General features: G+C 66.7%; 1 protein-coding gene across 2 annotated transcripts; it reads left to right on the top strand.

The window, feature by feature from the left end:
• The first annotated feature begins 6,740 nt into the window (after positions 1-6,740).
• LOC128828490 (inositol polyphosphate 1-phosphatase-like) lies at positions 6,741-13,073 on the top strand. Of its 2 annotated transcripts, none has more exons than XM_054013204.1 (6): positions 6,741-6,829; positions 9,872-10,089; positions 10,359-10,419; positions 10,634-10,834; positions 11,153-11,327; positions 12,268-13,073. In XM_054013204.1, the coding sequence occupies exons 2-6, from the start codon at positions 9,886-9,888 to the stop codon at positions 12,755-12,757; spliced, it is 1,131 nt and encodes a 376-aa protein (XP_053869179.1). In that variant the 5' UTR covers positions 6,741-6,829; positions 9,872-9,885; the 3' UTR covers positions 12,758-13,073. The 2 variants fall into 2 exon arrangements, with proteins under 2 accessions (XP_053869179.1, XP_053869178.1); XM_054013203.1 differs by lacking the exon at positions 6,741-6,829 and adding an exon at positions 7,829-7,943.
• The last annotated feature ends 592 nt before the right edge of the window (positions 13,074-13,665 follow it).

Genomic DNA, 13,665 nt, shown 5'->3' with positions numbered 1-13,665 from the left:
GGACAGATTAGATCAGCTGACATGCTGAACTCTATTCTGTCCTGTCTCTTGAGACACTCCCAACTGGCCTGGAGACAGGCACCCAGACCAGCACTGGCCAAGGACGGATGATTTGACCCCAAAAGCTCTTGTCCAGCTCTAACCTCTGGGAATCTCGTGTAACGCCCCCCCCAGATCCCCTCCCCGCCCCCGTCCCTCGTGCTGCACCCGCGGCCCTGCCTTGGCAAGGAACCTGCAGGCTGGGGCAGATGCGGAGACTTAGGCATGCTCAAGGCTTGAGAAATGAGGACCCCACATGAGCCAGCCCCACCAGCCTCGTCCCCGCGGGTCTTTGGGAGCCAGGGGTGTGCCAGGCAGGGCGGGACCTTGGTGCAGCGTTAGCGGACTCCGCGTCAGCAAGGCGGCTGCTGGGTGGCCACCAGGAGCAGCGTGTGGTGGCCAGACGGAGACAGACCGCAGCGGCTGGAAGCCACGAGCGGGACTGTGGGGCAGGGCTAAGATCAGTGGCTGCATGCAGGGGCCTGAGAACTGGACGTGGCGAAAGTGGGAACAGGCTCCGCACGGAGCAGCCTCCCTCAGCAGCAGGCGAGCGCGGCCCGGTTCCTTTGTGCAAGGCTGGGTCCTGAGGCGCTGGCACTTGGTCTCCCAGTGAGGCCACGTGGGCTCCAAGGCAAAGTGAGGCGTGACATAAGATGCAGTTCTTTTCAGTGCCGGGCTGGGGCGGGTTCTCCCGCACTCGGAGACGGTCCTTTGAGACACACTGCGCTGCGGCTCGGCCAGCGCCTTGGGGATGCAGGAATCCCTGGCTCTGTCCTGAGGCTTCGGGCCTCGTCTGGGGCGCCAATGGGCCAGGTCCCTGCGCCTCGGCGTGCCTCAGTTTCCCACCAGTAGGCTGGAAATAGAGCTACTCCCTCCCTCACAGGGGACGGCGAGGCTAAAGGAAGCCATGCCTGTGAGCGACCCCAAGCCCTGACGCGGGGGCTGGAGGTTGAGCCGTGAGCACGACGCTCCCTGAAACCTCCGGAAGGGGAAAGGGAAGAGCTAGGTCGGGACTTGCAGGTGCCCTAAAATATTCCTGGTGGCCCCAGCCAATCCTGGAGCGACACAGGCTGCCGGGACCGTTTATTAGCCAACCACATCGACTCCTGGGCCAGATTTCCACAAACCCAGCACCCGCTTTGGTTCGGTTCTTCTCGCCGGCTGGCCGGAAGCTTTGCTTTATGCCTGGAGTTCTTTCCTGTTTGAAGCCAGGCCGGCTCCAGGAACCAGCTTAACAAGCAGGTGCTTGGGGCGGCCAAGGGAGAGGGGCGGCACCTGCGGCAATTCGGGGCGGCAGGTCCCTCACTCCCTCTAGGAGCGAAGGACCTGCCGCCGAACTGCCGTCGCCGATCGCGGCTTTTTTTTTTTTTGCTTGGGGCGGCAGAAATGCTGGAGCCGGCCCTGGTTTGAAGCCACCCTTGAACGCGGGTAATAGCAGCTTGGAGGCGGGCCTGCCCCCAGCCCGGTCTCTGCCATCCCAACTCTCCGTGGGATTCTCCGTCGGCAGAAAAGTGAACCCCAGGCCATGAATGGGGAGCCTGGATGTGGGAGAGAGCGTGGGAAAGCAGAGCTGCAGGGCTGGGGTCACTGGCTTCCCTGCAGAGATGCACGGCAAGGCGTGTGACTGTCCGCTCCTCCCCAGCCTCAGGTGCAAGGAGAAAGTTATTTCAAAAAGCCTTGACTGGTTTGGAACTTGTGTGCATGGCTGAGCCATCCGGGCCTGGGGGATCCGGACTCCGGGGTTCTCGTCTGGGCTTTACCGCTGACTTTCATGGAATTATCACTCACAGAGTGGGACATGTTACAGACAAATACGAGGGACCATCCTGCCCTAAGGCAGGTGCAGTTTCAGTGAGACGTGGCCGTGGCCGTGGGGACACGGGGGAGGAAGGGACAGATGCCCTTATTCGGAGTGTGACTGTGAAAGGACTGGTTTCAGTTCTGTATATGTCAGGTCAGTTTCTTTATCCCTTAGCAAAGTCCCAGCCAGATTCTTGTTGGATTGGCTGGTTTTGGTTTGGGGTTTTGGGCTGAGGTTTTGTTTTAGGTCCGTTGTTGTAAAACACGTTTATTTGTGGGCTGCGTCTCACTGCGCCGGGGTGTCCGGGAGGACAGGAGTTGTAGCTACAGCTTGGGGCTTGTGCTGCAGAGACGGGGAGATAACAATCAATGCATGGAAAGGGTTTGTTTTGATGCCCGCCTCTTTGGAGGGGAGCCCCCCACCCCAGGGAACATGGTTGCTCTAACCATTGCTCCATGCAGCCCACACAGAGAGAGCTCACCTGGACACCCTTAAACTGCAGCCGTCCCGGGGTGTAGCCAGTGTCGCCAGCTTGGGGCTGGATCGTTAAACCCGCTGGCTGCCCCTGGGCGGGAAAGAGCCCTGGCATGTTTCCTCAACGTACAGGGTTGTCACTCGTGCCCTGGCCAAATGCATTTACATTTTGCCCTTCCCCCTGCCGCAGTTCCAGCTGGGCATGGAATCTCCAGGCCTGGGAGGTGCTGTGCTTACAGCTGGCGTGCTCTGCACCAGAGGTGGCTGCATTTCAGCAGCGGGGGGATACTGCAGAATGTGCCTAAAGCTACGCGTGGGCTGCAGCGTTCGTGGGGCCGGGGCCATCCGTCATTTGCTGATGCGCTTGTCAGCAAGCAGCTGAATCGGTGCCGAAAAGGCCAGAGAACCTGCCCCACTGGGCGATGAGCCCCACGGGGAGGGCAGTCTTAGGAGCCTCGCGCGGGGCAGGCCAGGCACTGAAAAAGGCCGGGCAATGGTGCTGCCTGCCTAGCCCCCTGCAGCCACCGAAGCAACCCCTGCGCCAATAGCGTGACACACAGGAAGACAGGGCTGAACCCCACGCCCAGCCCTGAAGCCACCAGGGGGAGGCGCTGCAGGGCTCAGCTCACCCCACCCAGCTCCCCACACTGCGCTAGAATCGGGCAAGGCTCCCCCCACACCCAGGAAAGCCGTACAGGTCCACATGCATCCTCCCCCCCCGCTTGTAGCTAGCTGCGGCTGCTGGTGAGCTGGTGTTGGGGGGGTCCATGCCAGCTCCAGGGGGTGGCAGTAAAGGGGGGGGGTTGCATGGCAGCTGATTGTCTGCACGTGGAGTGGGATCAGTTTCACTAAAGTGGGGGAGTTTGCAATTGGATTTAGTGCAAAAGGGGGGGGGGGTCCCAGGCATTCCAGGCCTATGGCTGGGCCCCCGAAAATCATGAGTGGCATAAAAATGATGATTTTTTTAAAAAATATTAATTAATTTGGGTTTCTCTCTATTCCCCCCTTCTGGTTTCTGAGCTTTTAGGTTTCCACTTTGGTCATGTGTCCAGTTTTTCTCTGCAACCAAGAGAGCTAGTGACTCATAGTGTCACAAAGTGCTTTACGGAGCAGGGCAGTGCCCATGGCCCCATTGTACAGATGGAGACACTGAGGCACTGAGCAGAGCAGTGACTTGCCCAAGGGCATTCAGCAGGCCAGAGCGTGGTCTGAGTGTCCGTTACCAGCTGTACGGGAAGGGGCCATGGTGCCTGGGAATGTGATAGCTTACCCCCGTTTGATTTTTGAATGTAGATGCTAGTTCTGGGGGGCAGAGGGTGCGCACGTGTGTTGGGAAGACCCCTACTCTGAGCGGGAGGAGTTTGTTACTATCTTTTCTGTGGCTGGGATTTGCCACTGGGCAGTGAGGCGACTGCGGAATTCCAGTGACACCTCAGGCACCTGTTCGACTTTGTTTTCCTACATAAAGTTTTGTTTTAAAATCCCATGCCAGGATCTCAAACGCAGGTGCTTGTCCAGGGCATTACAAAATGTCCATCATAGACGATCAGGGTGGGAAGGGACCTCAGGAGGGATCTAGTCCAACCCCCTGCTCAAAGCAGGACCAACATCCGCAGCTGAGTTCCTGTGACTTCTTATTCCCCTTGCATTGCGGTGCTACCTAGGAGCTCCAGGCCCGGCCCGGGCACCCAGTGCGCCAGGCGCTGTACAAACACAGAACCAGAAACCGGTCCCTGGCCCAAACAGCTCCCAAGCTGAGCACTGCGGTTCGTCTGGCCCTGCGCCGGGGGCATGAGCACGTGGCTCTGGGCTCTGGGCCGCTTACGAAGAATGAGAACCCGTCTCCAAAGCAGCTACGGGTTTGTCGGTGCCGGGGTGTTTCCGCGGGTGCCCCAGAGCTCTGGAACCTGGGCCCCTGGGTCCGTGGTCACTGAGTCTCCGGGGGAGGGGGGCTTTTAGCACCTGCTGCGGCCTGGGTGGACTCAGGGTCGGTTCAACTTGGGCTGTTGGGTGCCAGAATAGATCCCCAGTTCCTAACCACTGATATCAGAGCCCCCCCCCCCCCCCCTTCTCTGTCTAGAGCAGGGTTCAGAGCACCACCTAGTGGAGGCGGAGCGTGCAGCATCCCCGGCGTCCTGCGGCTGGAGTGAGCAGAGCCAGGCGGGGAGCTAATGGCCTGGCCTAGCCCAGCCCCGGGGGGTGTATGGGTGTGTGTCTGGGGGAGCCCACAGCAGGGTCTGGGGGTCGGGAGTGAGGGGCACTGGCAGCGCTGGGCGGGGGGAGCCCATAGCAGGGGGCTGCGGGTCGGGAGTGAGGGGCACTGGCAGCGCTGGGCAGGGGGAGCCCATAGCAGGGTCTGGGGGTCGGTAGTGAGGGGCACTGGCAGAGCTGGGCGGGGGGAGCCCATAGCGGGGTCTGGGGGTTGGGAGTGAGGGGCACCAGCAGTGCAGGGCAGGGGGAGCCCATATCAGGGAGCTGCGGGTCGGGAGTGAGGGGCACCGGCAGAGCTGGGCGGGGGGAGCCCATAGCAGGGGCTGCGGGTCGGGAGTGAGGGGCACCGGCAGCGCTGGGCGGGGGGAGCCCATAGCAGGGTCTGGGGGTCGGGAGTGAGGGGCACCGGCAGCGCTGGGCGGGGGGAGCCCATAGCAGGGTCTGGGGGTTGGGAGTGAGGGGCACCAGCAGTGCAGGGCAGGGGGAGCCCATATCAGGGAGCTGCGGGTCGGGAGTGAGGGGCACCGGCAGAGCTGGGCGGGGGGAGCCCATAGCAGGGGGCTACGGGTCGGGAGTGAGGGGCACCGGCAGCGCTGGGCGGGGGGAGCTCCAGAATAGCAGGGGGCTGCGGGTCGGGAGTGAGGGGCACTGGCAGGGCTGGGCGGGGGGAGCCCATAGCAGGGGGCTACGGGTCGGGAGTGAGGGGCACCGGCAGCGCTGGGAGTGGGGAGCTCCGGAATAGCAGGGGGCTGCAGGTCGGGAGTGAGGGGCACCGGCAGCGCTGGGCGGGGGGAGACCATAGCAGGGGGCTGCGGGTCGGGAGTGAGGGGCACCGGCAGCGCTGGGCGGGGGGAGCCCATAGCAGGGGGCTGCGGGTCGGGAGTGAGGGGCACCGGCAGCGCTGGGCGGGGGGAGCCCATAGCAGGGTCTGGGGGTTGGGAGTGAGGGGCACCAGCAGTGCAGGGCAGGGGGAGCCCATATCAGGGAGCTGCGGGTCGGGAGTGAGGGGCACCGGCAGAGCTGGGCGGGGGGAGCCCATAGCAGGGGGCTACGGGTCGGGAGTGAGGGGCACCGGCAGCGCTGGGCGGGGGGAGCTCCAGAATAGCAGGGGGCTGCGGGTCGGGAGTGAGGGGCACTGGCAGGGCTGGGCGGGGGGAGCCCATAGCAGGGGGCTACGGGTCGGGAGTGAGGGGCACCGGCAGCGCTGGGAGTGGGGAGCTCCGGAATAGCAGGGGGCTGCAGGTCGGGAGTGAGGGGCACCGGCAGCGCTGGGCGGGGGGAGACCATAGCAGGGGGCTGCGGGTCGGGAGTGAGGGGCACCGGCAGCGCTGGGCGGGGGGAGCCCATAGCAGGGTCTGGGGGTTGGGATCATGGTACCCTGGCACAATGGAGTGAAGGCAGTGAGTGTGGTTCCCTCCCTGGTTGTGGCTGGCTCCCCCTCCCCTTGTCTCCCAGGCAGCCCCACACCGGCCCACGCCCCGAGCCGGGGGCTTGCAGGGCCGTGGCCCTCAAAGGAAGGGTCGTTCCGGAGCCATTGGCCATCACGGGGCCAGGATAAAACACCCAACGCAGCATAAGGCACTGGGCCCCGGGAACTGCTCCTGCGATGGGGCTGGGCCCTGCGCCCCCTGGATTTCTGATTCTCCGTAAAACTCCTGCTTCCCTTGGGCCCCTGCGTCCCAGCACGGGCCCCGAAGGCAGCTCCCGTGAGACCGTTTCTGGGCTCAGCTCCCTTCCCTCAAGTGCTGCCGGACCCCGCTCCAGGCGCCTGACCCCCCGGGGGCGGTGAGAAGCCCCCCAGGCCCAGGGATCCGGCCCAGACCCCCTGCAGGAAGGGAGCAGGCCCCAGGGCGAGGCTGGGCCTCCCCTGCCTGTCTGGGGCAAGGGGCTGAGGCGTGTCTGGGGGCAGAGGGAGGGTCTTTGGGGGCAGCTTAGGGGTTAGAGTGGGGTTGGGGCTGGGTCAGGACTCCTGGGTTCCATCCCCGGCTATGCCAGCCTTGCTACGTGGCCAGGCTGAAGTCTCCCCCCTCCCTGCCTCAGTTTCCCCTGTTGAGCGCGGGGGGGGGGCGGTCCCGGGGTCTTGTTCCTGAAGGTGTGTAAAGTGCAAGGTGTCAGAATAATTTGAGAGCGGGAAAACCAGTTCCTCTTTTACTGACCTGTCAGGACCTGAGTTCAGAGCTCGCTGTTTCACCATGGCAACGGCTGATGACATCACCAAGGCCTGAGAGTGGGCCCGGTTCTGCCGTGCTGATGTCACCAGCGGTTGCCCGGGAAACCCAGAACCCGAAATTCGGGTCTTGGCAGGTTAGAAACGGGGACTTACCGGGCGGGCCCGATCCGGCCCAACTCTGCCCCGCTCCCGGCTCCGACCAGCCCCGGGGAGGGCAGGGTCCGGACCCTGCGAATGGGGCGGGGGAGGGGCGGGACCCCGGACTCCTGGGTTCTGTTCCCGGCTCTGGCGGGGGAGGGGCGGGACCCCGGACTCCTGGGTTCTGTTCCCGGCTCTGGCGGGGGAGGGGCGGGACCCCGGACTCCTGGGTTCTGTTCCCGGCTCTGGCGGGGGAGGGGCGGGACCCCGGACTCCTGGGTTCTGTTCCCGGCTCTGGCGGGGGAGGGGCGGGACCCCGGACTCCTGGGTTCTGTTCCCGGCTCTGGCGGGGGAGGGGCGGGACCCCGGACTCCTGGGTTCTGTTCCCGGCTCTGGCGGGGGAGGGGCGGGACCCCGGACTCCTGGGTTCTGTTCCCGGCTCTGGCGGGGGAGGGGCGGGACCCCGGACTCCTGGGTTCTGTTCCCGGCTCTGGCCGGGGCGAGGGGGACCCCGGACTCCTGGGTTCTATTCCCGGCTCTGGCGGGGGAGGGGCGGGACCCCGGACTCCTGGGTTCTATTCCCGGCTCTGGCGGGGGAGGGGCGGGACCCCGGACTCCTGGGTTCTATTCCCGGCTCTGGCGGGGGAGGGGCGGGACCCCGGACTCCTGGGTTCTGTTCCCAGCTCTGGCGGGGGAGGGGCGGGACCCCGGACTCCTGGGTTCTGTTCCCGGCCCTGGCCGGGGGGGGGGGAGTCCTGGGAGGGAGGCTGGACTCAGGACTCCTGGGTTCTATTCCTGGCTCTGCGCTGACTGGCCGGACCCCCCCCTCCGTGCCTCGATTTCCCCAGCGATAACCCCTGTGACTAGCGGGGCGGGGCGGGGGGCACGGCCAGGGCCTGGAGCGGAGGCTCCGATCCAAACCCGGGAACTCCCGGGCTCGACGCCCAAGCCCCTGGGGCGGGGGGATGTGGGGCAGCCCGGCCCCGAAGGGGTTAACCCCGCGGCGTCACATGGCCGGGCGGGGACCCGCCCCTCGCGGGGGTGTCGGGACGATCCCACCCGTGATCCGTCAGCGCCCGCGAGCGGCCGCAGCATCCCTGAGCCCGGCGGGTACCGGGGGGCCGGGGGGAGCGGCACGATGCTGTACCCGAGGGGGGCTCGGATTGCCTGGGGGGGGCAGGTCCCAGGCTGGGGGGGGGGGAGCTGACAGGCTGGGGGGGGCAGGTCCCAGGCTGGGGGGCCTGGATTGCCTGGGGGGGCAGGTCCCAGGCTGGGGGGGAACTGACAGGCTGGGGGGGCCCGGATTGCCTGCGGGGGGCAGGTCCCAGGCTGGGGTGGGGGAGCTGACAGGCTGGGGGGGGCAGGTCCCAGGCTGGGGGGGGGGGAGCTGACAGGCTGGGGGGGGCAGGTCCCAGGCTGGGGGGGAACTGACAGGCTGGGGGGCCCGGATTGCCTGGGGGGGCAGGTCCCAGGCTGGGGGGGAGCTGACAGGCTGGGGGGGGGCTGCTGCCGCTGGGCTCCTGCCTGGGATGCTGTTCGGCACTGAAGGGGTTAATGTGGGGCCGGGTGGGCACCTGACTCAGGCAGGGTGGGGTCGCCCCTGGAGGGGAGGGGAGGGGTCGGGGTCTCTGTGGGGCCCGGGCCAGGGAGCTGTATGCACTGCTGGCCCTGTATGGCCCAGGGGGAGGGGGCTGCCCCCCCTGGGGAGCCCAGGGCTCTGATGGGGCAGGCCCATAGCACCGGTGGGGGAGGGTCTCCCAGCCGACACCTGCCAGGGCTGTTCCCCACCAGCCGCCTCGCCCCCTCCAAGCCAGCGAGGGGGGCTGGGGCGGCAACAGGAGGGGCCGGGGGAATTGCCCCAGTCTCCTTCCCCTCCCCCACACGCTGCCAGCTTGGCCCAGTGCTCTGCCCTGGCACCAAAGGCAGCATCCCCCAGAAGGAAAATGCATGGGGGAGCGAGCCGGGCCGGAGCCCTGTGGCTCGAGCCACAGCCCCATGGTTCGTCCCCAGGCCAGGCCAGAGTCCCCATGGGTCGATCCACGGCCCCATGGGTCAATTCACGCCCCCAGGCCGGGCCAGAGTCCCCGTGGGTCCATCCACGTTCCCATGGCACGGCCCCAGGCCGGGCCAGAGTCCCCGTGGGTCCATCCACGTCCCCTTGGCATGGCCCCAGGCCGGGCCAGAGTCCCCGTGGGTTGATCCACGGCCCCATGGGTCAATTCACATCCCCAGGCCGGACCAGAGTCCCCGTGGGACGATCCACGGCCCCATGGGTCAATTCACGTCCCCAGGCCGGGCCAGAGTCCCCGTGGGTCGATCCACGGCCCCATGGGTCAATTCACGTCCCCAGGCCGGGCCAGAGTCCCCGTGGGTCGATCCACGGCCCCATGGGTCAATTCACGGCCCCAGGCCGGGCCAGAGTCCCCGTGAGTTGATCGACGGCCCCATGGCACGGCCCCAGGCCGGGCCAGAGTCCCTGTGGCGTTCCCCTGCCTTCTGGCACTCGGCCTGGCCTGGCCTCTGTCACATCTGGTAGCAGTTTGGGTTAATTTTGGCATGTGCCTCTCACAGAAACCTTTGGAGCTGGGGTGAGCCCTGCCCCGGCTGGCAGGCGGCTCCCCCGTCTCAGAGCAACTCCCCGGCTGCTGCTTTAGACCCGCTATTCTGAGCCGGGTTTTGTTAACCCCTTTGGCACCACGATGCTGGGTGGTGGTCCTGGCCCCACTCCAGCCTGCCCTGCAACTCCATGAGAGGGGGAGACAAGGCTCATCTCTCCCCATTTCAGAGGGGAAACTGAGGCCTGGAGACAGGACTTGTCCAAAGTCATGCAGCAGATCAGGCACAGAACTGGCTCCTTGCCCCTTGCTCTCCTACTAGCCCCGCTTCCCTTCCCCATGCACCTGGGAGCCCTGCTCCCCCAGTCCCGCCCTCTAACCACTGGACTTTCCTTTTCCCCTTCTGGTGGGCTCTGGTCTCTCTTGGCCTGTGGGAAGGTGTAGGGGGATCCGGGGTGCCATCTATCCCTGCCTCCCTTCCAGACCCCCGCTCCACCATGGCAGCCCTGCTGAAGAGCCTGGTGGGGGCGTCGGAGAAGTCGGCCCGCATCGCCCAGCTGTGCCGCCAGGAGGAGGCGCTCTTCCAGCTGCTCATCGAGGAGAAGACGGGCACCGACAAGAACAAGAAGTTTGTGCAGGATTTCAAGACGCTGGCGGACGTGCTCATCCAGGAGGTCATAAAGCACGACGTGGGCAAGGAGGTACCCGTGGGCGCCCTGCGGGGCTGGGGGCCTCTCCTCTCCGCCTGCCCGACTGCATCCAGGGGGTGGGCGTGCTGCCTAGGCGGGAGCAGGGGGTGCCCCTTGGGGGCATGGGGAGGGCATCTTAGTCCTGAGGCAAGGAGCTGTCTAGATCCCCATCAATGGACACCCCGCTCCAGGATCCCCTCACCCCTAGACCAAGGGAGATGGAGTCTCATGGGTCTGAGACAAGGCGTTTGTGCTGCCCTGAGCCTCCCCGTCTCTTTCAGTTCCCGGAGCTGCGTGGCCACATCGGCGGGGAGGAGTCCAACCAGTTTGAGAACAGCCTGGGTGAGTGACTTGGCGGTGTGGGCACGGGACGGAGCTACCAGCGGGGGGCGCTGTACCCTGCAGAGTGGGGTTCCTGGTCTCCCACACAGCCTGCCCCAGCATGGGGTGGGGAGGGCTCTGAGCTGGTCCTGTACTGGGGGGGGGGTCCCCCCACTTCACACTGTACTGGGGGCCCCTGAGCCTGCCCTGTCTGGCTAAGCCCGTCTGCCCGCAGGAGAGACCCTGGTGGTGCAGGTGTGTGCGACCCAGCAGGACACGGCCTCGCTGCTCTTTACAATCCTGGACCGGAACCAGCCGGCGGCCGAGCTGCTGGCAGCCGCCATCCACCAGGAGGTGGCGCTGCAGGACCCAGCGCTGGACACAGTGGCGCTGGCAATCCCCCCAGAGAGACTGGCCATCTGGATCGACCCCATTGGTAAGGGGGGCCCTCGCTGCCATCCCCCAGCACGACACCAGGGGGCGCCGGGAGCAGCTGACCAACTAGGGTGTCCTGGGGCTGGGAAAAGGTGCTGACCCCTGGCCCCACCCCCAAGGTGGCTCCTCCCTGCCCTGGAGGGACCCTGTAGGGCTGAGACCCCCAGTTAGCGCCAGTCGTGCTGAGACCCAGAGAACTTGTTGCCCGGTGGCCCGCAAGGCGAGGACAAAGTGAGCCACGTGGCGTTGGCTGGGGGGCTTTGCGCTCTGCCCCGGGCGGGGCTCGGAGCCTGGTTCTGACGTCACCTCTCTCTGGCAGACTCCACCAATCAGTACATCCGCGGCCAGGCCCGCGTGGCGCCCATCGATGGCATCTGCCCGTCTGGGCTGTGCTCGGCGCTGGTGCTCATTGGGGCGTACGACCGCAGCTCGGGGGACCCGGTCCTGGGGGTCATCAACGAGCCGTTCTTCCGGGAGGACCCCCTCACCCACAGGTACTCACCCCCGGATCTCCCCTGAGCCCTGCCCTGGGCACGTCCTGGGCTAGGGGGGTCTGCAAGCGCCCCAGCAGCAGGACCTTGCTGGGGAAACCCACCTGGGGCAGGCCACTCGGTGGAGCCCTTGGCCTGCACCAACCCCACCCTTCCCCCAGGGACTGGGGCAGAGAGAAGGGGGTGGGGGGGTGCTTTGCCAGTGGCTGCTGGCTCTGATGCTCCTGGTTACCTCTGATCAGCTTCAGTTCATGGCAGGGACCCCCCCAGGGTGTGTGTGACCCTCTCCCACACACGCTCTGCTGGTGTCCCCCAGTCCTGCCCCGCAGGCCCCTCCAAGCCCAGCCCTGGGTTCTGCACCCCACAGCTCGGCTAGTGCCCCTCAGTCCCGACCCGCAGCCCCCTGCTCTCCCAGCCCTGGGCGTCCCCCTTCCCCAGCTCTGCCGGTGCCCCTCACTCCCGACCCGCAGCCCCCTGCTCTCCCAGCCCTGGGCTCCCCCCTTCCCCAGCTCTGCCGGTGCCCCTCACTGCCGACCCGCAGCCCCCTCCGAGCCCAGCCCTGGGCTCCCCCCTTCCCCAGCTCTGCTGGTGTCCCCCAGTCCCGACCCGCAGCCCCTCCGAGCCCAGCCCTGGGTTCTGCACCCTACAGCTCGGCTAGTGCCCCTCAGTCCCGACCCACAGCCCCCTGCTAGCCCAGCCCTGGGCTCGCCCCGTCCCCAGCTCTGCCGGTGCCCCTCACTCCCGACCCGCAGCCCCTGCTAGCCCAGCCCTGGGCTCCCTCCTTCCCCAGCTCTGCTGGTGCCCCTCACTCCCGACCCACAGCCCCCTGCTAGCCCAGCCCTGGGCTCCCCGCTCCCCCAGCCCCCAAGCTCCTCTCCTGAGCAGCTGCCGTCAGCTCCCTGTCGCAGCTGGTGCTGTCCCTGTTGTGTTCTCCTGTCTGCAGGTGGCAGGGTGTGTATCACTGGGGCATCTCGTACCAGGGCACCAGCCTGGCCTCGCTGCACCGGCCCCCGCTACGCCCCGAGCCCTGCGTCGTCCTGAGCAGCAGCGAGACGCCAGCGATCCAGCGGGCGCTGAGGCCGCTGTACGGGGAGCGGCTGCGCTTCGCCTCGGGCGCCGGCTACAAGATGCTATGTGTGATCCTGGGGCTGGCCGAGGCCTACGTCCTCTCGGAGGGCAGCACCTTCAAGTGGGACTCGTGTGCCCCCCATGCCATCCTGCGGGCTCTGGGCGGAGGGATGGTGGACCTGGAGGCTGCCCTGCAGGCCTGGCGCGCTGGCCAGTGGGGGGCGCTGCCGGAGCTGACCTACAACCAGCCTGCGGCGGGCGCCGTGGGGGCCGAGCGCTGGGCCAACCGGGGCGGCCTGGTGGCCTTCATGCACCGAGAACACTTGGAGGTGGTGCTGGCCACTCTGATCACTGCTGCCCTGTGACCCGCAGGGGACTGCCCTGCCGGGGGGAGGGCCTGGCTCCGCCTGTGGGGGTGGGGGCAGTCTGGCCCCAAGGGCGCGAAGGGGTGAGGTTGGCAGCACCATTCGGAGGGGGGGCAGGGGGCTGCAGGCAGCCACTGCTCCTGGCAGGTGTCGCAGACCTTACGCATGGGGCAAAGGCCCCAGAGAGGTGCCACCTCCCCTCCCCTCCGGAGCCTTCCAGCCCCACCCCCCTCTGCTAGTGCTGCGGGCGCCCACTTGTGCCAGTCTCCGCCACAGGAGGTGTTGCCTGGTCCCCATTAAACAGTGCGTTTCTGTTCCTGCCCTCTCGCCTTTCATCTGTTCTCCCTCCTTCGCCCCGGGCCAGGCCCCTGGCCCGGCCGCCCCATCTCCAGAGCTATTGCCCGGCTGGTGCTCCTGGGGCACCGGTTCTAACCCGGCCCTGGAGCGCTCTGGGACTGGGGCGGGGCGGGGCACACTGCACCAGACCCCTCTGGGCACGGCAGCAGGCCCCATGCTATGCTACCAGCCGGAGCCAGCAGGGGGCAGGAGCAGCCGGGCTGTATAAACCCTGCTGGGCAGGAAACGTTCCCCCCTCTCGAGCCAGGGTGTGCTTTGCCCAGGGATGAGCAGTGAGCTCGGGGGCCAGGCCCACAGCAGGGCCCCGCCAGCTGCCCCCGCTGGCTGGTCAGGGGGGTCGGGGCAGTACGGCTTCTCTTCGAGTGATTGCTCCTGTCTATTCCACAGTAGGTGTGCGTGCTCGCCACGTGCACCGGTGCCGGAAGTTTTTCCCTTAGCAGCATCCGTAGTGGGGGAGCCCCACTGCGACCCCTGGAGTGGCGCCGACACATCGCGCCATAAAGGGGGCTGCGTGCTCCCCCCACCCTCAGTTCCTTCTTGCCGCCAGTGAC

The sequence above is a fragment of the Malaclemys terrapin genome, chromosome 23 (genome assembly GCF_027887155.1).
Source record: "Malaclemys terrapin pileata isolate rMalTer1 chromosome 23, rMalTer1.hap1, whole genome shotgun sequence".
NCBI lineage: Eukaryota > Metazoa > Chordata > Testudines > Emydidae > Malaclemys > Malaclemys terrapin.
The sequence above is the reverse complement of the archived record's forward strand: the minus strand, read 5'-3'. Positions and strand labels throughout refer to the sequence as shown.